This window comes from Gymnodraco acuticeps, unplaced genomic scaffold, assembly GCF_902827175.1.
Source record: "Gymnodraco acuticeps unplaced genomic scaffold, fGymAcu1.1, whole genome shotgun sequence".
Lineage (NCBI taxonomy): Eukaryota > Metazoa > Chordata > Actinopteri > Perciformes > Bathydraconidae > Gymnodraco > Gymnodraco acuticeps.
In genome coordinates, this window is record NW_022990109.1 from 134024 (window position 1) to 158856 (window position 24833).

Genomic DNA, 24833 nt, shown 5'->3' on the forward strand with positions numbered 1-24833 from the left:
GAAGCTGAATTCTTACCCTTCTTGTTAGGAGACATCTCACTCGTCACCGGCTTGAGCTTCAATCTCAGGATCCATGTATCTGTGATCCTCTCCAGAATGGAAGTAGTCATCACATACAGAGCATCAACTAGTTCCTGAACAGTGTCCTTCACATGCTGATATCCAAGAGAGGGAGTTACACAGTCACAAGATGGAGGAATACTGGTTCAAAGCAGTATTCTGACATTAGTTCAGATCAGCTAGGGCCTGCGTAAGCAATAAACATGACAGTCACATGCCTATCCCTCTAGATTCTGTGTCATCATGCCAGTTTTAGGAACATAGCTATCATAACTTCAACACAGTGTCTCATGAGCGTCACCCATGTAGTCATACATCCGGCTACGTACACAGGCCTCTGTTATCACGTGCTACTTTGATATAGAAGGAACATTCAGTATTTTCCCAACACTTCTCTAATAGTATTTAAAATGCTTTTCATTTATTTACTTCAAGCCTTTTTCCACAATATTAGTTTCCTTATGTGGATTTTTCTATATTCTCTTGAAGACTAGAGTTCCTGGACACCTTCTGCAAAATGCAAATATCTCATACAGTATAGAAAAGCACACGTATAATTATCAACCAAGCATTGTAAAAAAGCATCTTCATTTCATTTAATCGTTTATTTGAATAGGGACAATGCACATTAATGAACACTTTAGACAAATAATGCTTCAAGTGTAAATATGCCGGATTTGAGCTTTGAGCTCATTTCCATCCGTAGTCCCTGACAGACAACATATAAGAACATGACATTTGTAAACATAGCAAAACATAAATAAATTATATGCAAAGGGGAAAGAGCAGCATACACAAGTATTTACCACATCTTGTCTTTTAAAAAGTCCACTTTCTTTCACCGCTAATGACAAAACACTGCATCTAAAAGCAAATATAGGCGTTACAATGTAGTCAATACTTCTGCTGTTCTGTCTGAGATTTACATGGCTATAAAATACAAAGCATAAATCAAAGACGTAAACAAAAACAAGATATATTACCACAGCCTAGACTGCTTATTGTCTTGAGCAGTATGCAATGACAATAGCCAATACGTTACATGCATAGCTGAGTATTCCTTAAATCAAAGTGGGGGGAAATATCTATTTTAGATGAAATACAGCTTGTGTTACAGGTGTGCGAGAAGTGTGTCCGAAGACATGCATTTAAATCTGATTGCATGCATTTAGCCTCTTCTCATTGACTCTAAAATGGTAGAAATGCACATGCAGGTAGATTGTGGTGAATTCAATAAGATGGCGGCTATTGTCATTAACATGGAAATGAGTGAGGCCCGTTTTATGGCAGCTATACGTTCAGAGAGAGAGAAAAAAGACCATTTGAGCTAAATTAATGTTTATTTATTCACGGTTTTAAATCAAATGAATGTGATTTTCTTAGCATGCTCTGAAGCTGCATTCATTCACGTTTCTTAGCCCTAGAAATGTACATTTTTAACACTAAATTCAGTCTTGCAGAACCTATTCAGATCCATTTCTGCCTGAATATGCTTAAGGAAAGGCAGAGGACACATTTTTGATACTCAATATCTTGGTTTGTTCTCAGCAGGAGAGGACTCTTTAAAGTAGAGACACTACATACTGATATACACCTGAACATCAGCAGGAGAGGACTCTTTAAAGTAGAGACACTACATACTGATATACACCTGAACATCAGCAGGAGAGGACTCTTTAAAGTAGAGACACTACATACTGATATACACCTGAACATCAGCAGGAGAGGACTCTTTAAAGTAGAGACACTACATACTGATATACACCTGAACATCAGCAGGAGAGGACTCTTTAAAGTAGAGACACTACATACTGATATACACCTGAACATCAGCAGGAGAGGACTCTTTAAAGTAGAGACACTACATACTGATATACACCTGAACATCAGCAGGAGAGGACTCTTTAAAGTAGAGACACTACATACTGATATACACCTGAACATCAGCAGGAGAGGACTCTTTAAAGTAGAGACACTACATACTGATATACACCTGAACATCAGCAGGAGAGGACTCTTTAAAGTAGATACACTACATACTGATATACACCTGAACATCAACAGGAGAGGACTCTTTAAAGTAGAGACACTACATACTGATAAACACCTGAACATCAGCAGGAGAGGACTCTTTAAAGTAGAGACACTACATACTGATATACACCTGAACATCAGCAGGAGAGGACTCTTTAAAGTAGAGACACTACATACTGATATACACCTGAACATCAGCAGGAGAGGACTCTTTAAAGTAGAGACACTACATACTGATATACACCTGAACATCAGCAGGAGAGGACTCTTTAAAGTAGAGACACTACATACTGATATACACCTGAACATCAGCAGGAGAGGACTCTTTAAAGTAGAGACACTACATACTGATATACACCTGAACATCAGCAGGAGAGGACTCTTTAAAGTAGAGACACTACATACTGATATACACCTGAACATCAGCAGGAGAGGACTCTTTAAAGTAGAGACACTACATACTGATATACACCTGAACATGAGCAGGAGAGGACTCTTTAAAGTAGAGACACTACATACTGATATACACCTGAACATCAGCAGGAGAGGACTCTTTAAAGTAGAGACACTACATACTGATATACACCTGAACATCAGCAGGAGAGGACTCTTTAAAGTAGAGACACTACATACTGATATACACCTGAACATCAGCAGGAGAGGACTCTTTAAAGTAGAGACACTACATACTGATATACACCTGAACATCAGCAGGAGAGGACTCTTTAAAGTAGAGACACTACATACTAATATACACCTGAACATCAGCAGGAGAGGACTCTTTAAAGTAGAGACACTACATACTGATATACACCTGAACATGAGCAGGAGAGGACTCTTTAAAGTAGAGACACTACATACTGATATACACCTGAACATCAGCAGGAGAGGACTCTTTAAAGTAGAGACACTACATACTGATATACACCTGAACATCAGCAGGAGAGGACTCTTTAAAGTAGAGACACTACATACTGATATACACCTGAACATCAGCAGGAGAGGACTCTTTAAAGTAGAGACACTACATACTGATATACACCTGAACATCAGCAGGAGAGGACTCTTTAAAGTAGAGACACTACATACTGATATACACCTGAACATCAACAGGAGAGGACTCTTTAAAGTAGAGACACTACATACTGATATACACCTGAACATCAGCAGGAGAGGACTCTTTAAAGTAGAGACACTACATACTGATATGAACCTGAAAATGAGAAGAATATGGCCCCTTTTAAGCGGCTATAACTAATATATTAGGCAACAAAATAACGTCGTATTTATCTTACATTCGTCAGATGGGCATACAAATTACTTTAAATGAAAAATAGTTTTGCTTTAAACTGCTGGACCTATTATATTACAAGTTGGTCATATCAACTTAAAAGCGCTCTTGTGTCTTTGTTGTGTTCACACATTGTTTCTGCTGCCCCCAGGTGGCCAGAAAAGGAACACATCGTTTCTTTGCATCAGTAAAAATATTGCATTTTTGTGAGAAAGTAATCCCGATATCATCACAAGCAAATACCATATCATATTTCAAAGATACCTTAATGTATTTCCTAACAATTGTAATACATTCAGTACACTGGGAAATGGCCCTTGTTTCTCCTCATTCATTAAATCCATACTAATAAAAGTGTACAAAAAAAGAAGCAAACAAAATACATTGTGTTCAATGTCTTGTAAACTTTTGCTGCTTCGGAAAAGCCACGACTTTCTTTCTTTGCATTACAAACATGTGTGTTTTGGTTTCAAAATGTGAGTCTGATCGGGACTTTTTTGTCTGTGTTTCTGTTTAATTTGTGGGAAAATGGAAATATTCTTTATTTTCGTTCTATTAAAATTAGGCTAGCATCTTGTTAGAGGAAATATTATAGTTTAAGGTTAAGGGTCTGCTATCAGTGGTTTTCTTTGTAGTTTTGCACAAATTAATAAAAACCAAATCAACATAATTTCAAACTATACTGGATCAGAGGCCTTTAGTGTGTGTGTGTGTGTGTGTGTGTGTGTGTGTGTGTGTGTGTGTGTGTGTGTGTGTGTGTGTGTGTGTGTGTGTGGTGTGTGTGTGTGTGTGTGTGTGTGTGTGTGTGTGTGTGTGTGTGTGGTGTTCACACTGCGGTTAGAGAAAAACCGCAGGTTAAAATGTTCTTGGCCCTCTTCCCAGTTAACCACAAATATCGATGTGATCTAAATATGACCACGTGATAACAACTGTGATAATGTTTCATCACCTTTTTAAATGCTAGAATGATATGCTTGAGGGATTTTTTAAATGTATCTTAATATGTTGTTTACATGCTATTGTATCACACTTTAGTTAGTATTTATTTCGACTAAAATAAAAACAGTGAGAAAACATATTTGATTATTGTTCTTATATTTACTTTAACATTTTCATATCGTTTTTAAATCGCCATCCTGCATGCTTTTCATAGTTAGCATGATTTGATTATTGTGTCCCCTTATACCAATAATTATTATTACTTAAAATAAATAAAACGAGTGAAATAAAATAAAATAAAAATGATCAAAATCTTTAAATATTTTCCCTGTCTTCATATTAATTTCCACTATTATTTTACAGTTTGCGGGCTACCTCTCTCTCTCTCTATCTTTTTAATGTTGTATTATTATTATATATATAATTAAACTCAACGAAATAATACAAATGAAGTATTAACGAAATAAAAAATGTAATAGAGAAAGAAATATCTCGCGAAAGAAACGGTTAAGACAAGTGTTAGGTCTGTGTGTGTGCGTGTGTGTGTGTGTGTGTGTGTGTGTGTGTGTGTGTGTGTGTGTGTGTGTGTGTGTGTGTGTGTGTGTGTATGTGTGTGTGTGTGTGTGTGTGTGTGTGTGTGTGTGTGTGTGTGTGTGTGTGTGTGTGTGTGTGTGTGTGTGTGTGTGTGTGTGTGTGTGTGTATGCAGCTTTCTCTTGAATGCAGCTGCCACAAATCCCCCCCTGTCTGCGGGATTTACACTCTCTCAGGTCATAAAACCATTTTTACGGCCTGCCGCCATTGGCCGGTAACGGTCATGTGTGCACGTGCAGTGCATACCCTCACGAGCAGCCTCGCGCGCTCTCGGTACACCAGAGCTGCTCCTCTTCACCCGCGCAATCTACATTCTTTATCTCTAAGCAACTTTTACAACTGTATTTGTCGTTTTTATTCGTTAAAAGCGACTTTTTAATGTTAAAATTAGCTGAAAAAAGTCCTTTGTTTACAGACTTTAGATATAAAAGTACAACAAACAGTAACAATTGCTGCTCACAGACGGAACAAGACACGTACGTATATTTCTTGAATGATTTCTCTCATGTTTTAAGGCCTATTTCTTTGTATAAATGCATTCACTAATGTCTGACTGATATTTCGTTTTCCTCTGCTCTAATGTGTTTGTTCTGCTTGTGTTGCAGGATGCTTCAGATCCAGCTGCTCTCATCAGGTAACACACATTTAACATCTGGTTGGTTAAACGAAACATATATACTGTACACTGATTGGTCCACTAGATGCATGTATGTGTAGATCATTGAATGCATCAAAGGCTTAGAAGAGTTTAAATCAGGCTTTCAAAATGGACTTCACTATTACAGATATCACGTGTCTGAATGCATTACACTCTATTGTGTCTGCATTGGCCAAATGTGTCTTTTTCAGCCACTTAAACTACATTTTGTAATCCCTAAATGACTAGATGCATTTATAATATATATTGGGTAAACAGGTAACACTGTTTGGCTTATTGGCAGCTACATGTTATTGTTCCTTCATGGTTGAATGCACTTATTGAAAGTGGCTTTGGATAAAAGTCACATGCAATTTAATGTAACTGTTTTCAAAACACTTCAACCAAACTGGAAAGGGTTACACAAGAGGGAACAGCGCCCTCCTTTATGATGCATGTTGTGTAATATCACAATTACGTTTCGTTATAATAACCAGGCCTGATGCAGAACACATGAGGATGCTTTGCTTCAATGAGATATAGACATGACTTCAAAGGATGCATGATGACAAGGAATGATTCTCAAAGTGCAGTCTTCAATATGGCTTTCAAACACACACATGCATTATCTTCATAGTGTGCAGGTGTTTAGTGTAATGATATTTAGTTAGAACACAAAGTGGGTTTCTGTGTGTCCTCTAGGTGAAAAACATCAAAGGAAAACTAGTGTTTCTCACCATTTCAAACAAAAAAACTGAAACAAATGATTGATAAAATGACCAGATATGGACATTTAGGTCGCATGTCCTCTGAGAAGACAGACGAGACAGAAATATATGTAAGAAATATCTCGTTTTTTGGGTTTATAAATCATTGGAGGCCTCTGAGAAACTGAATTTCTCGTCCATAAAAGAAGCTCGGACAGATGGACAGAGCGAGACAAGAGGAGCCCCTTCCTCTGGGTTTTTGTTTTCATTGACGTTCTTTATATTTTACGAGGGAAGCCTGAGTGTCAGCGAGACAAAGAGACAGTATTTTCTACTCTTTTTTAGTGTTGAATTTTACATTTCTTTTTCATCCCCCAGCGGAGGGCAGCCGGCTGGGGGTGAGAGATAGAGAGAGACAAAGACAGTATTTCACTTCTGCTCACTGGAGCTCAGCTGACACTCAGTATTTACAACCCACTGCAATGCAGCAGGGAGTGTGTGTGTGTGTGTGTGTGGTGTGTGTGTGTGTGTGTGTGTGTGTGTGTGTGTGTGGTGTGTGTGTGTGTGTGTGTGTGTGTGTGTGTGTGTGTGTGTGTGTGTGTGTGTGTGTGTGTGTGTGTTGTGAGAGAGAGAGAGAAACAAAGAGACAAAAGGAGACAGTGACGCACAGAATGAGACAAACATTAAATTAAAGCTGAAGACAGACAGAAAGACGGACAGACAGAAAACGAGAGAGAGGTGTGTGTGTGTGTGTGTGTGTGTGTGTGTGTGTGTGTGTGTGTGTGTGTGTGTGTGTGTGTGTGTGTGTGTGTGTCTCCTCTGTCAGTAAATTATATAATGCCCGTCTCTCCCTCCCTGCAGGAAGGATGGGGCACAGCCTTCAGATGCAGACGCTCATTTACCAACAAGAAGTCTACCTGCAGGTTGGTCCCTCAGAGAGCCTGATTTCAGGTTTTTAACTCAACTAATCTCATTAATTCACCGAAGTATCTTCCTGTCATGGCTTTGCATGTCTGTTTTCTGATTTCTTCACATTTTTGGAAGCTCTTTCTCATCCTAATTCTTCTTTTTCAGGACTCTAACAGCTTGAAGTGAAGCGGTGGGTCATCATCTTCTGATAAAGGTAACACAACGATAAAAGATTATAATTGAAATGGCTAATGAGCGTCGACAGCCTGTTACACCTATCAGCTTATGTTCTATTGCAAATAAATAGCCTGTAGTATAACACATGTGCAATACAATAGGTATGTTCTACATTTTTATGTTGTGTCTAGGGATTTGAAGTGGTTATTATATTGATGCATGTTCAGGTAATTATACAATATTAAATCAAAGTGCTGTTTGTACTTTGAGCCACTAGGGGGCGATACAAGCCCGTAAATCGGTGACAAGGTGCAGCAAACTAAAGAGACACACTTCTCTAAATGTGGTTTATTTTTTTAATGTGCTTTAGTTGTTTAATTGTTTGATGCATGCAACTAAATAAGTGTCTCCTCTTTTAACACCAGGAAGAAACTTCACCACAAATGTAAATATATTTTACTACCATCGATCAACACAGAAGAATATATACTAAAAGCGCGGCTAAATCCTCCTAATCATCACCAACATCTTAATCAATAGCACATATATGTTCATGTTAAACCACTGCGGTGTAGATCTGCTGCTGCTGCACGCTGAATCAAACTCTAGATGGCGCTACAGATTCAGGTCTGCACCATTTTCACCCCCATCTATCACTCGTAGTTTATTAGACACGGAGGTTCATGAGAGTTCTCTTTTCCCAGTTACCCTGAATGCACCTCGAACAGGGCGACTGTCCCGGGACATTTCTGTTGGAGGAGGTTATCATTCAAGAGGCGACACTATGTTAATTAAATTAGGTATATCCCAGAATAAACGGATTCTGCACAGCACTACTCTGATATTGAATGTTGCACCGGTTACACTCGGCTCTATCTGTGCAAATGTTATTTTAAAAACACAATTTTCATCTAAATTGTCCCTATTTATGTTTATGAACAATTTGGAGACCTTTTCCTTGACATGACTTGAGTTAATACATCCTATAACCAGATGAAGAAGACAAAGAAATCGCGTTATTTCTGCAAAATAAAAGTGAAATGTGCATTATGCAAGTGCTCATTCAATGTAGACAGATACTCCTACCTTTAATAAGTTCAATTCCAACGTTTTTTTGGTTTTTATTTGCATTTTAGTTTATTAATATTAGTGGCTTTTATATTATTAACTCATCATTATGTTATTTAAAGAAGACTTCTATATATTTTTTAAACGAAATCTTTACGCGTTGCCTAACTTTTGGTTCACTGGTGTTGTTTTGACACTTGAGAAGCCGTGTGAGGACACACACACACACACACACACACACACACACACACACACACACACACACACACACACACACACACAGGCGGTGTGTTTTCACAGAGCCACTTTATGGTTTTATGGCTCTCCATTTACGGAAATCAAAGCAGGAAACAAATGCTCCAAACAGCATTCCAGAAACATCCGGAAGAAGCAGTTTTGTTTAGACTCGGCTTGTTTTCGAGGAAAGGACTTCAGTGAGGATCAACAACAAAGTGCCAACATGGAGCTGTTTCACGCACAAAAAAATGCAAATTACGCACGGGTTTTACACCATTAAAACCTTCACAAACCCAATCCATTCAACTATATGTTATACCATTCATTATTAAAGCGATAAACAATATTGTTTTATATGTAAAAAAAAAATGAAATTTGGATTAAAATGCAAAGAGAATCAGTGTTGTTGCATCTTTAAAGGACCGAAAACGTATTAGAAAAATACAAGAGGAATAAAAAACACTGTTAGGTAACATGCCCACATGTAGATCTGTTTTACGCACACAAATGGAAATTACGCACGGGTTTAACACCATTAAAACATCCACAAACACGTGTTATTCAACCAATATGATGTACCAATAATTATTAAAGCAATAAGCAATACCTCGTTTATATAAAAAAGGGAAAATCTGGATTTAAATGCCCTGAAAATGTCGAGAAAGATCATTGTTTTGTATTTTAACACTTTAAGAAAATGCCAGAAAACCTAATCGTTTGTATCTTTCAAAAACAGGAGAGAACAACGATTAGAAAAGCAGAGAAAGGGGAATCAATGACACCCCAGTCCCTCTGCTAGTTAAAATGCGGACAACACACTCCTATCTTCTTTTTAAAAAATCTCCACCAGCACACAGAGATTAAATCGTTTTTCTCCTTGGCGCCATTATCGGATAAAGTGTCTCTCCGTGCAGAATAATTTATGAGCAGCAGCAGCGAGAGAAAAAAAAAAAAGCGGAACACGTGATGGTAATAAAGTGTGTTTTATTGCCGGCACTTTGACAAGTCCCAAAATATAACTCAGAGAGAATAGCCCACAGGCGGCCAGATGGGATTGGTAGCAGATATTAAGAGAGAAATCAACACAATGCTGTTTGAAGCGCGCGGAGAAACACCGGCTCCGGTATTCCGCCTTAAAGCACGGGGACTTTACAGTAACCAACATCCGGGGTTTTAACGCGAGATTACAGAACAAGTAAGTGGGATTTGTTTCCATATTTGGCAACATATGAGGTTATGACTGTACGAGGCAGGGGGGAGGCAGAGGTGGGGATTAAAGCTGTGGTTCGGGGATCCCCCAAAGGGCCTGTAGATCAACCTGTAGTCCAATGTATAATCTAATTATCTCACTTTGGCTGCAAGGGGTTTTTTCTCGGAGATTTTAACACTTTTTGGGTGAAATTCAAGGCGTTTTTTGTGGTGAGATAGATATGTTTGTGATGTTTTTGATATTTTTAAGACGAATTATTATTTCCCAATGCTGCATTGAGCAGAAATACGTTATTCGTCCCTTTACGTTACAGTAAATGGAGATAGAAGATAATACTGCAGGGGTGCCTGTTTTAAAACCACCATACTGACATTATTGAGTTCAATCAGTCCGTTTTCTAAGTGTTTTAACGAATCCCCTTAGTTAAGAAGGACTGTTAAAAAAGATCCCGTTTTTAATATAGTTTATATTGAACAGTGAAGACGTCTTTGATACCAAATATCAATTCCTTTGATTATATGTATTTATTTTCAGAGGTCTGGGTTTCAACATATTTCGTTGAGCATGAAAACGCGCGCGTGTTTGTGTGGATACCTCGATGTGTGTGTGTGTGTGTGTGTGTGTGTGTACCTCGATGTGTGTGCGTGTGCGTGTGTGTGTGTGTGTGCGATTTACGCAGCGTGTGTTTGCGTAAATGGGCATACAGGAGCGGCAAAACCTTCATTTTGACATGATAATCTCCTATTGACGGGCAATAAAATAGGCTTATAATATGAATAACTTGCTAAATTAATAGTGTTTAAATTACAGTATACCATCAGGGGTTAGTTGCTCTTTAGATATTGTATCAGAAAACACACATTTTAGATATTTTTCACTGCAGGCTGGAGGATAGCATTATCATTGTTGTGTGTGTGTGTGTGTGTGTGTGTGTGTGTGTGTGTGTGTGTGTGTGTGTGTGTGTGTGTGTGTGTGTGTGTGTGTGTGTGTGTGTGTGTGTGTGCGCGCGTGTGTGTGCGTGTGATTGAGTTATCAGGAGTTATGGCTCTTTCTTCATGTTTTACGAGCTGCTCTCCTCTGCAGGCTGTAAACAGGGCGAGATGAGAAATATGGAAATATATTCCAGCGGTTTATGAGCTGGAGAAAACTTCTGATTAAAGTCACAACCCCTCTCTTCCATACGAGCACAAAATAAAGGAAAAACGGTGAAATAAAAAACCTTTTGGTGCAGTAACTTCGTGAGTTGAAATAAGCAGTGACTATTGGGGTTGCGCACAAACTAAAGAAAGAAGGAGATCTTATTTTATATTATTTTAAACAGTAAGCAATTTAATGTCAAATAATTAGGAAGGTTTTTAAGTCCACGGTTTAGAAAGAAAACAAATATACAGCTATAGATATTTTTAGGATCATGTTATTTCCCATATGACTGGTGCAATATGTTAAAATCTCAGCTGATAATATACATGTTGGAATTAAAGACAAATACATACATAAATAAATTACACTACACCTAGTAGTATTTCTCCTATGTGTGCAATATCCTAAACTCTCGTTCATTAGTCTACAATAATACAAATTGAAATTAAATACATTTTAAATACACATTTTAGTGGGTATTATATCCTAAACTCTCGGTTAATTATGTTATAAGTACAATATGTTGGAAATGAAGGTAAATAAATAAAACAAATGCATTATTTTTTTACTTTTCAACTCGGTGGTGCACATTTTTTGTATTTTAGTGTCTGAAACAAGCTTAGTTTGTTTTAAGGCCATACCATAATTCGCTTAATCTATTTTTTCCCCATGTATTTGTATTTACACATTGGCTCGTGCATGATCAGTTAAACCCTGTTTCCAACAGATTTCATGGTGCAATGTGTGGGAATCATGTCGTTTTTTTCTTCAAATGTGCAGTCTTGAGTCAAATAAGACTAGTGTCCATTACAAAAATGCAATCATGGTGCAATCGTTAAAACACCATCTTGACTCAAACACCCTGAGATCGGTGCAGATTTCCTCCTCCGCCTTTATTCTACAGTGTTATTTCGCGGCTCGCTGGTCAGCCGGAGACGGTGCATGTGTTCCCATCTTAGACTGAATATCTAAAGGTCGCAGTTAATGTCTAACCCGGGTTAAAGCTGCTCGGCTTTGACCCGGGAGAGGGCTGTGGGCGGAGGGGTGAGCCGGCGGTCAGCCTGTCTAAGATGAAAAAGTGAAACGACCCCTAAGAAAGAAAAGCCACATCTGAATGGCTTTATACCGCAGAGCAGCCCGGGAGGAGAGGGGATTTATTAAGAGGTTGCATATATAACACCATGTGGTTGTGTGGCCTTCTGAAATCACAACTGGGAGGAAATACGCAAAAGCCAACAATGTAATAGTCGATAAAGCAAAAAATCAGGCATATAGAAAGATGCATGTCCGATAGGTACATTTTATTTCAATGTATTTGTATGTCTATTTTGTATTTTCATTGCCAAAACTACGCTATAAATGACAATAAAGCATTTGAATATTGGAGTAGAGGAACATTTGCCATTTAAAGCAAAAAAAAAGCGTAATTCAAACGTAGCTGATTTAATAAATTAGTCGGCAATAATTGCAAAATATGAGGCATAATTAAATGGCTATTATTCAAATGTGCTGCAGATTAAAAAGAACATCTGAAAATCGCTCACATCGGTGGATTTAGTTTTTTAAATGTATATATTTGCACAAGAATAATGCATGGGGGAGAAAGAGGGGGGAGACAATGGGCTCGCGACTCCCGCAGGCCGCGTGAACTCTGCATGGTCCCCTGTCCGCGCGAGGACTAATGAAACGGTGACGCAGCGGTCAACGCTTCTGATTGACCCTCGCGCGACCTGATGGCAGCTAGGCTACATTCTCCCAGAAGAATGCTCTTTCAAAAAAAGAAGAAGCATCTCTCCGTTGTTGTTGTTTCTCTAAAAAGGACTCCGCCAAAGTTCAGATGTAGGGAGATCCATTCAGGAGCTGCAAGCTAATGATTCCTGTATTCAAGCCCCTATTGAGCAGCACAGTTTAGCCTGAAAAATGAAAGTTTTAGGTCAAAGTCCTTTTTTAACTCCAGGCATGGATTAATAGTCCTGCTTTGAATGGATTTGGATATGCAGATAGACGCTCCTCAGCTTCATCACTCAACCAAATCCATTCAAAGTGCTACGATTCAACGTTTAAAACTCTATTAGCTTGTTCTTAAAGTTCACAGAGGTTAGCCTGGAATTAGAGTACAAAATGACTCCAGGCATGGATTAATAGTCCCAAACTGAATATATAATAGATTAATAATAGGTTTTTTCCCACTTCATCTGCAGATAGAGAAACCCTGAAACCTTAATTACTTAACAAAACCCACTAAGAACGTTAATATTCAACGTAATACCATTTCATAGTTTTTCTATTGTGAGTTCACAGAGGTCTATGGTTTTTGTGTGTGCACAATTTCTGCAGGATCAAAACCTCAAATCAGCATCAAAGTTAGCCTGGAATTAGAGTACAAAATGACTCAAGGCGTGGATTAATAATCCCAAACTGAATATATAATAGATTTGTTCCCACTTCATCTGCAGATAGAGAAACCCTGCAACCTCCATTACTGAAACAAATCCGTTGAAAATTCCACGATTCAACATTTAAAACAATCTGTGTTTTAAGAGGTCCCAGAGGTCTATGGTTGTTGTGTGTGATGCAATTCTCTGCAGCAATGATTATAGTATTCAAACCTAGCAGCACACAGTTAGCCTGGAATTAGTGTAACAAATGACTCAAGGCATGGATTAAAAATCCCAAATTGAACAGATTTGTGCCCATTTCAACTTCAAATATATAGAAACTGCAGCTTTACTCAACAAATCCATTTTCAATTGAAATATTCAATGTTTAAAACTCTTTTGCATTAAATAGTCTTCCTTAGGATTATATGTGGGATCTCTTTAAGTTCACAGAGTTCATTTTTAGATAGAAAGCCTGCAGCTTCATTACTCAACAAATCCATTTAAATTGTTACGGTTCAATGTTTAAAACAACTTTGTGTTTACTTACACAAAACCAATCTTGGATGAATGTGTTTTTAATATTTCATAGGAGGACCTTGTATGGTTGCACGATGGGCATGGTGTAAAAGTCCTGCACTGAATTAGATGAATGCATGTTTCATCTAAGGCCATGAAGCTTTTTCATATAGCATATTTCAATATAAGGCAATTCAAAGCTTTAATAAAATACAAATAAAGCAAACCAAGACATTAAATACAAGAATAAAAGACAGTGCAGTCTAAGATATGAATCATTTGTGATTATATAAGAGACAGCAGCAAAAACACAAGTCCTTGATATCCATATTTCAGATGTGTGGAGGATAACAACCGAACACTGCGTCTCCATGTTTAGTTTTTACTCTCATATTGCAAATGTAGAATGGCAACGTGACCCACTTTCTTGGTGTTCGAGCTGCTTTTTGGCAAAGACCTCTCTACAGTCTATACTCGAGATAGATGCTCTCAACTCCACACCTCCATGACTCAAACCAAATCCATTCAATGTGTTAAGATTCAGTGTTTAAAACTCTTCTGTGTTTACCTTGCATGAAACTAATCTCGCTAAAGTTTGGCGTCTAACTCCGTGCAACCCAAGCCTTCTTGCTTTCTCAACAAATGGTTCAGGGCAGGGTTTTCAGCACTCAAACAGCAGCCATGGGAATTTAGTAAATGTAAACAGCAAAAATGAGCCCCTGCCAGAGCTCAGAAGATTGCCCCGAGGCGAGGAAACAGGCTCTGCCTATGGCATCCAGATTTAAACTTATACAGCGAATCACAAGCACAGCAACTCCTAAACACAAATGTCAAAGAGGTTCCTTATTACACTGAATAAAGACGTGAGGTTTGGGAATGGAAGAAACACCATAATGATCACTGGAGCGTGGGCATTGATGAATAGAGGGGGATGGAAATCAATACATAATAAATTGCACCCTTTAATATGTAGCTTAGCTAAAACTGCTAACTGCTAACAACTATCAGTCACATTGGGTAAAATGGCCTTTCATTGCAAGCCTTTTTTTACTGCTTCTCCTGACCAACAGACGACAGATGTTGAATTACAAACATCTCTAGGGACCGTAGACCATCGTAAATGTATTTTAACGGGATCTAGATGAGATTGTTAGACCTGCCCTGGAGGCCAATTTCTTAGCATTGCAATCTTTATTTTTGTCCATATGCCAAGTTCAGTTGAATTGCCATTAGAGCCACCGTCTCGATGCAGGTCACGTTTGCACTGCGGCTGGTCGAAGCTGGTGGCTTGTTTACCAACTTTGGGAAATGACCAACTATCATTATGCGCTCCTTAAAAGCCTATCAGTGGCTGGTGAGGTTGTGAAAGATGTGGATTTACCAAATGCTGAATCCTGGTTTCCATCAAATGTTTAAAATAACAGAATACATGGAGGCTACTAGGTGGAAAAACCAACATGTGAACGGTTTCTCTTCCAGGGAGCGAATCATTAATCTCTACTGTTTTTACATTTCTATTTAGACTTAAGGCACTTTTTCCAATCCAGTATAAGCAACTAAATGACATAGCTAGTTGCTAATACACCACCAAGGTCACTTACTAATTAGAAATGCTATTGCAGTGCTAATCCAACATCAATACAAGAATGACACCTCTATATCGTTTAATTAATACCAACAAGTAAGGCTGTGTCTCGGACAAATGTATCCTCTGGTGTTGTGTTTATAACAGGTATATAATGTATTCTAGCATTGAGGTTTTACATGTTATGCTAAGAGGAAGAACAAACACTCCTGCTACTGTTTCATTCTGAGCTACAAGACAGATTTTATGCAGATTTACAAAACCGATATCCACATTGTCCGCTGTGCACAGCAGTGGCTTGCCCTCTTTTGATTTAGCTCCTGGTAATTACACTTATATATCAGAATTAATGTGGTGTACCTTAATGAGTTATTGATGTCAGAAAGCTACATGCTACAAGCACCGCTAATGGTTTCAATACATTATACAATGACACGTCGTGTGTTGAACAAAGGGAAAGGGGGTCTGTTGAACGGTGAGTCATAGAGCAACCGAACATGTGAGTGTAAATCTCTGTCAGCGGCGAGAAGAAGTCATCAGCAGCGAGCCGTGAAGTGAACCGTCGCCCCTACATACCCTGTAGAACCGAATGTGTGCGGAGCTGCTTCAGACACAGATTGGGTTCTAGGGGAGTCTATGGGCGATGACTAACCATCCATCAAAATCAAAAGGAGAGGAGTGAACAACGGTCGACTGGTACGAGTGCTTTTGCTTCGCTCTCTTTCACAGAGGTAACGGAGGATAGGTCACATCAACTGTTGCTAAAGAGAGGTGCAGGAATGAGTACTAACACCTCAAAATGAGTCAGCACTTCACCACTTTTGGTTCCCTTGTCTTGACCTCTACGGTCTGTGGTTAAACCAAGCTAAAGGTGTTTTAACGTTTTGTAAATATCCCAATGGTGGATTTAAAAACAGCGGATGCTAACAAGTGCCTAGAGACGTCTAAACGCCATCATGCCCAACATTAGCCTTTAGCTTAGCGGTGGTGACATGAAGTCATGTGACCGTGCTGTAGTTCCTTTATAGCCCAACATTAGCCACCTTTAGCTCAGCGGTGGTGACGTGAAGTCATGTGACCGAGCTGTAGTTCCTTTATAGCCCAACATTAGCCACCTTTAGCTTAGCGGTGGTGACGTGAAGTCATGTGACCGAGCTGTAGTTCCTTTATAGCCCAACATTAGCCACCTTTAGCTTAGCGGTGGTGACGTGAAGTCATGTGACCGAGCTGTAGTTCCTTTATAGCCCAACATTAGCCACCTTTAGCTCAGCGGTGGTGACATGAAGTCATGTGACCGTGCTGTAGTTCCTTTATAGCCCAACATTAGCCACCTTTAGCTCAGCGGTGGTGATGTGAAGTCATGTGACCGTGCTGTAGTTCCTTTATAGCCCAACATTAGCCACCTTTAGCTCAGCGGTGGTGACGTGAAGTCATGTGACCGAGCTGTAGTTCCTTTATAGCCCAACATTAGCCACCTTTAGCTCAGCGGTGGTGACGTGAAGTCATGTGACCGTGCTGTAGTTCCTTTATAGCCCAACATTAGCCACCTTTAGCTTAGCGGTGGTGACGTGAAGTCATGTGACCGTGCTGTAGTTCCTTTATAGCCCAACATTAGCCACCTTTAGCTTAGCGGTGGTGACGTGAAGTCATGTGACCGAGCTGGAGTTCCTTTATTGGCTGAAATCTTAAAAGTGGTGTTAATATGTGGAGCTTATCCTACTGATCAAAACAAATAGGAATGATGTGTGTTGCCCACCAAAGCCTATTTTCTGCAATATTCCAAAAGCCAATGGAACAATCCCATTGGCTTTTCGTCCAAGATGCCCTTGTGATGCTCACTTCTAGTTCAGCCTATACATACGTCACCACTGCACCAAAAGCAAACTGATCCCCGAATGGAGCAGGATGATTTGCACATGTCGAGTTACACACAGTAGGATGTGATTACACCACTGGATCTAATTAAGTATTAAAGTCCGCTCAGCTGAGTCTTAATTAAAACATCAATGTGTCTGCAGCCAACTCTATTAAAGAGCTGCAGATAAACAACTAATACCCTTTGTTTCTTAACCTTTGCACACATTCACGCTACTGATGGCATGGACTAACACACCTCTTATTCAACGCTTAACAACAATAAATAGCTTGAATTTTGTTGATATTTGAAGTCTGTTTCCCATGTGATGCATGTGCCTGGTTATAAATAATGTTGCATCATCTTGCTTTAATGTTTGAAATTGAACCTTTAAAAGGTAGAAAATCATGTGAAATGGAGAAACAAGTGCTTTCCATACGGTGTATTGCTTCTCAGTGGAAGTTATTGAAGAGAAGCAAGGGACGCATTCAGCTCAGATTGTGTGTTCATACGTGCTGAGCAATATGAAACAGAAGGAAAGAAAACATTCAAGCTGAGATAAAAGTGAGATTTAGCCACTTTATCGCCTATCTGGTAGCTTACCAGTCATTGGCAGTCATTCCTTATGATCTATTCCGAACAAATGACTCATTACATCAGATATATTACGCCCTTAAGCCCATATAATCTTTAATTCACTTGCACTCAGTCAACCATGCCAAATATCTTCAAACCATTTACACCCTCCGCATGAGCTCCTTTAATGCCTCAGCCAAGCAAAATCATGTTCTCCTTCCTCCTCTCTTTATAAGAGTGTATTACGCAGAAGTAAAACATTGCAGGACTTATTAAAAAGCTTGTGGCGTACACAGAGGCTGCAGCTAAAGGCAGAAATCATCATGCAGTCCTGAACACGGATTTACAATCGATTAAACAATGCAAAATGTTATTATTTTAGACGCTTTGACAGAGGTGGAAGAAGTACTTAGATCCTTGGTTGAAGTAGATACTCTGGTACTACAAAGGGAAAGCCCATATTCAAAATGTTACTTTAGTAGAAGTATAGAAGTGTACTTAAAGTATCAAAAGTCAAAGTAGTAATGTACTGCATGCTAAAATGCCATGTGTTTTATATGTAAACAGCTAAAAGTACAATAAATGTGTAAACATGTAAGGCAATAAGTATTTAGTAGCATTACATGATATACTCAAGTACAAATAGACCAAATAGTACTTGAGTAAATGTACTTATTTACTTCACTGCACTTTGATTCAGCATTTTGGACAAAAACAAGACCATAAGGGAAGAATATTTACGGATGACGTGCCTCACTTATCTGCTTCACGTATTTCCGTTAAGATTCTGTTTAATTTGCGTTAATTTCTCAGCCCTGTGTCATTGCTCTGTGGCGTTTGCATCCTTTTTCTAAGCATTTTAAAAGAAGCCCATTGGCCGGTTGGACACCTCGAGGTGACCCCAGCCCGAACAAAGCCAACTACTAGTCACTGTCTGGGAACCTTTTATCTCTTTCTTATTATTTGAGGCCTTTCGGTTTTGTTGTCCAGCCTTTGACTCGTCACAAGGCCAAATGTGGTCACTCAATATGGGCCAGATTAATTTTCAGGCCATCTGTGTGTGGGGGTTAAAGTCAGGCAGCTAAGTCATAAATCTACAGTCAGTGCTTTCAATTGGTGCTGGTTGAGGGAGGGGGGATAAAGACGCACAATTAGATGGATAGATGGACAGATGGATAGATAGATAGATGGATAGATAGATAGATAGATAGATGGATAGATAGATAGATGGATGGATAGTCTTCAAATAGCAGATTTTTTGGGGCATCTTAGTCATTTTTCAAAGCCTAAACACATCTATTGTCAACCACTTTCCCCAAGCATAACTTCATTAGTACTGTCTTTAGATAAATTGATAGATTGATAGAAAGATTAATGGATGGGTAGATATATATATATATATATATATATATATATATCTCTAACTCTCGTTAGAGATATATATAGATACATTGATGGATATAAATCACTAAAAACAACCCTTTTTTGAACATTAGAGTCTTTAAATGGCAGATATCTCAAATACTGAAGATTCAAAGGCTTTATTTTTCATATGCACAATAGCCACAGCGTATTGGCAATTACATGCTGAAGCTCTTCCAACAATGCAACATAGATAAATAAATCATAAAACAATTTAAAAAAAGTGTAAGAAGAAATTGAAATATAAAAAATAGGATTCTTTAAAAAGCTATTTCTCCCATTCCTTAAACATCTCATCTTAACCATCCCTCTCCGTCAGCAGAGCTTCATTAGTCCCGTAATGAACATTTTATTTTTTTACTTCAAATTATCCCATTACGTCTGACATAAACAACCCGCAGTGCCCCCTCTGATTGGCCGGCCGCGGGGTCACGTGTCCCGCGCGGCCGTCCGTCTATTTGACAGCCGCAGGATGGCTGGATGCCAGAGGGGGGAGAAAGAGACAGAGAGAGGGGAGAGAAAGAAAAATTAGTATTCTCCTACCAGCCTCGCTATAAATCAATCATGGAGTCCTACGTGGTGAGCTGTAAATACGCTGAGCCGCAGTTCCCGCCTTGTGAAGAAGATTACAGTAATTTTAGTGAGCAAGGGGGGTATTATAACAACCCTCAGGACAGTGGGAGTTATGGAGGAACATATCAGCCAACATACACACCACAACAACCCGGCTATCACTCTCTGCAGGGGCGCCGCCGGGAGGATGGAGAGGACCAGACGCTGCACCAAGGTGCGCCATTACGCACCGGCTACAGGGAGGCAGAGGTGCCCGGGAAGGAGGCCCGGTTCTCGGTGGGGGAGCTGCAGTGCCAGGCCTGGATGACCTGTACAAAGCCCGCTCAGGTGCAGAGGAAAACGGCCTGCCAGGGGAAGGACAAGCCGCCTATTGTTGTCTACCCGTGGATGAAAAAAGTGCACATCGCTCATGGTGAGATACAGCCTCGATCTTTCTATCTCCAATTAACCCTCTCTTCATCCTCTCTGTATCAGTTTCCCTCAGTCCAATTATATTCAAATGTTTTATTGTCATATACACAGCAGCTAGTGTTATGGCAACATCTTAAGTCCCAGGCTCCTCCAACAATGCAACATGGAAATATGGCATAAAACGATAAAACGAATACATAATACAATAGAAGTGCAGGAAGAAACCGAGTGGGAAAAGAGTGAAAGAGATCGTGCAGTAATGCAGGAGAAGGGAATATATGCAAGTAAAACAGAATAAGATGAGTTTAAAATATGTCAAATGAAATACTGTACACTGAAATTAAATACTGCTTATTGTAATAATAAATAAATATGAGAGATGTAAACAGATGAGGTTGTGAAGGCACAGAGCTCAGGCCATGTTTACGTTTTGTTTTGTCTGCTAGCTCTCTCTCTCTGTCTCTCTTTCTCTGTCTCTCGTTCTGTCTCTCTTTCTCTCTCTCTCTTTCTGTCTCTCTTTCTTTCTCTGTCTCTCTCTCTCTCTGTCTCTCTCTCTCTTTCTCTGTCTCTCTTTCTGTCTCTCTTTCTCTGTCACTCTTTCTGTCTCTCTTTCACTGTCTCTCTTTCTTGTGTTCTAGTGTCCATTTGTGAGCACCGTTTTTGTTGTCGAGTTATTTATGATCTCAGTGAGAGTCAGAGAGAATTACAACCCCTATAAAGTTTTATGGCCCTGCCACAGTGCGCGCGTGCGTGTGTGTGTGTGTGTGTGTGTGTGTGTGTGTGTGTGTGTTCGCTGCGGTTTTGCAAAGAGCAGCAAGTTAAAAGTAAGGCTCGTTTCTTGGACGTCTTCCCAGTCAACCACAAATAAAGATGAACACACAAAAAAATGACCACATGATAACATCTGCAATATATTTTAATTGTTTTTAAATATCATTTTAAAATGCCTGTAGGTTATATATTTTTTTAAATAAAAGAAAATGATTGAATAAAAAAAAACGGGATGAAATGATCTTGCTCTAATTCTTTTCCCCCGTCTTAACTTTTAATATTGTAATTAATGTATACTCTTATAAAAATATCTGGCCTTAATTGTCTTTCCCTGTTTTTATAATTATAATTTTGTTGTATTTGTAATAATACAAATAATCTTGATAATACACATAATATTAATAATACAAAACATATTTAATAATAACATCTTATTCATTATAATAATTTGTGTTGTATTATTAATGTATTTTTATTTGCAGTTAATCCCAACCACACGGGCCCGGATCCAAAGCGCATGCGCACGGCCTACACGCGCCAGCAGGTGTTGGAGCTCGAGAAGGAGTTCCACTTCAGTCGGTACCTCACGCGCCGCCGCCGTGTGGAGGTGGCCCACGTGCTCTGTCTGAGCGAGCGGCAGGTAAAGGTGTGGTTCCAGAACCGGCGTATGCGCTGGAAGAAGGACAACAAGCTGCCCAACACCAAAGGACGGAGCAAGAACAAGAAGGCGGCGGAAATCAATAACAACAACACTAATGACACTAATAACAACAACAGTGATAGTACCGCAAAGGCGTCGAAAACCTCCTGAAGACAGGAGAGAAATGTGGGTACACATCCACCATTACGGTACTTTTTAAATCTCCTTCATGCGGTTATTATTTGCTTCACACTTCTACAGTTGACCGAATGTTGTTTGTCGTTCAAAGGAATTGTAATCGGGGACATGTAAACAATACGAGAATGCTATTTGTATGAAAAGACGTCATTGGGAACAAATCTCAAGCAGAACTGACTTTTGAGGAAGGAAATGCGCGTAAAAGTGCATTAAAATCCACAAAAACAAGCTAAGGCACGACATGTGTTTCTCATGGACATATCCTCCGTTTGACTAAATGTTCAGGTTCAAGACGTTCTTTCTGTCAATATGTTTTAAAGTGTACAAGTTCGGTTACCAAATGCTATTCAAACGGTATGTTTGGCGCATTAACTCTCCAAAACTGCAAATGCTAAACTGATCCAGGGTGCTTTAAAGAGCAGGATATCCATCTAGGGGTTTTCAAATTTGCTTTTATATTCCAACTTTTAAATGTTCATAAATATGATGTTATGAAAAGAATGCATCTAATTTTAGTCTGATATTTAATTAATTGAGTCTTTAGGTTAGCTAACCTCCAGTGGTCTCACGTCTCTCATGGTGACATTTAGGACATTTTTAGACTTCCGGTTTGTAGGGGTGAACGGTGCCATGGTTGGAGAGTCTTTTGGAGAAAACAGGGTTTTATTTCCACAGGGTAAACACATTACAGGGTTTTTATAATAGCTACCTAAAAGAGAAAATAGCCTAACTTATGAAAATGCACATTACCAAAATGTTGTTTGGCGCTTAAAGGAGAAACACATCGACATAGTGGCTGACTTGCAGTGAAGTTGGTCAAATAATGTTTTACTTTGTACAGAAACATCCAAAAACAATGCAATGTTTGTAGGATAGAAGCCATATCGTGCAGATTATCTCCAAAGGTGAATTCACTTGTTTTTATTTTGCGGGGGAAATCTTTACGCACAAGAAATAAAGAAATTGGAGGTAGAGGTTTTGAAATGCACGACGCTGACTGTAACTCCAAAGTGTTTCCTCAGGGTTACAGGGTTTGAATAAACACGACTTTCTGAAGCTTTTGTTGTTTGTTTTTAGCACCGAGAGGTTTCCAAATGACTCTCTTTTAAATAACGAAATGGTGCATTTTTTAAATATGTCCTCGCTTTGATTCCAGTTTAATATGCTATCGTTTTGTATTAGCCTACGCCAGTACTTATTTGTTATTTGTATTACTTAGAAACATATTGTATTCTTAGCAGCAAGCCTCTCTGTTATATTTTGTATGTTGGTAATCTTTGGGAAGAAAATAAGAAAACTCTTTGTGTAAGAATTTTATATGTGCAAATGTTTTGATAAGATATTAGATGATGAAAAGTTAAAAAAACAATAATAAAAAAATGTTTCAAACTACAAAACTGCGATGTTATTACCACACACACACACACACACACACACACACACACACACACACACACACACACACACACACACACACACACACACAACTGGATGATCCATGAAAGTCACGTGCCACAAACATATATTATTATGAATTTAAGACACATTTCATTAATATTTTTCACAAACATCGAATCCAACAGTTTTTGGGTAAAAAACAATCCCCTTTAATGAAAATGGATCAACATGTGTTTGAAGAGTAAAGACATTTTCAATATAAACTTTAGTATTGCGATCCCAGGAGCGTCATGCCACTTGAGGTAAGCCAAGACACCGATCTATAAGCCGTGATATGTCTACTGAGAAGCTTTTTAAATGTGGACATTTCCTCCCGTGGGAGGATTTAAAATATGCTGCGAATTATTCCGCGGATAAACGCTGATCCCTAATATTTAATCAAAACGAAAGATCGCTTTAACTGCTGTCCAAAAGCCAAGACAGGGATAAAGTAACGTCAGGAGTATAGGCTTTATGATAGACACACATATACTAGCATTATTATTACCGTCTCCATATTATTGAAAACCACATTCGGAGGATCTTAAATATAAGAAATATACAAAGGCTGCCATATGCGCATTTTACGCATTGTTTACGCACAGAGCAGGAATACGTGAGGTGAAAGAAATGCTGTGTGTGTGTGTGTGTGTGTTCAAATGGGTGGATGCAAGGGAAATGAGCGCCGAGAGACATTAATTGGTGGCTTCCGGTCGAGTTAAACGTGCACGAGAGGCACAACGGGGGTTGACAACATGGCATATCTATCACATGCTGGAGATCCAGTCAGACCAACTGAATACCAGATAAACACTCCAACCAAAGATAGAAAGCTATTGATGCTCTTCATGCCTGCAGCCTGCTATTGGAGATTGTGGCCCCACAGAGGTGATGGGTGTTTGACTTGCTGTGCTCTGCTGTACACAGATCCCATGTTGTGAACAGTTGAATATATATGTGTGTGATATGCTTCAAACACAACAATTAACACCTTTATCGATATAGGTATTATAGACATTCTATTCGAAATTAAAACCTGAAAAACAAATGATAAATTCACTTGATGTGCATGAAGCCTTTGGATATTACCAGAGTGCAAAACAGGCTCTATTTCAAGGCTATGTTTTCTGAATATAATTCCAACTCTTCCTATTTTGTTAAACGCCAAACGCGAATTGTGCTAGTGCTTGGTGGACGTTGTTTATCACAAACCTGCCTCCTGCAGTCTGACTGTGGAGAAACAGGAACGCTCTCTGCTGGTTGCTGTCATTATTGCAGCCTGGAAAAGAAAGGCACAAAATGTCCATCTTTTATACTTGTGTCAAATCATTTGGAGATTTTGACCCATATGCGATTAGTTAGGAAGTCCCCTGGAATAGAACAATTGGACTGTATAACAGTGGGAGTGGGATATAACTGGATTTGATTACGATTAATTTGATTATTGTCATGAAGTGATAAAACAAT

The 24833-nt window shown here is 39.0% G+C and overlaps 1 protein-coding gene across 1 annotated transcript; it reads left to right on the forward strand.

The window, feature by feature from the left end:
• The first annotated feature begins 17018 nt into the window (after positions 1 to 17018).
• LOC117546312 (homeobox protein Hox-D4b-like) lies at positions 17019 to 23321 on the forward strand. The gene is made up of 2 exons (XM_034216502.1): positions 17019 to 20321; positions 21574 to 23321. The coding sequence occupies exons 1-2, from the start codon at positions 19817 to 19819 to the stop codon at positions 21900 to 21902; spliced, it is 834 nt and encodes a 277-aa protein (XP_034072393.1). The 5' UTR covers positions 17019 to 19816; the 3' UTR covers positions 21903 to 23321.
• The last annotated feature ends 1512 nt before the right edge of the window (positions 23322 to 24833 follow it).

Coding starts and splice junctions, on each gene's coding strand:
- LOC117546312 (XM_034216502.1), top strand. CDS start 19,817: ATGCCAGAGGGGGGAGAAAGAGACAGAGAGAGGGGAGAGAAAGAAAAA. Junction 20,322..21,573: donor AAAAGTGCACATCGCTCATG/GTGAGATACAGC, acceptor TTTTATTTGCAG/TTAATCCCAACCACACGGGC.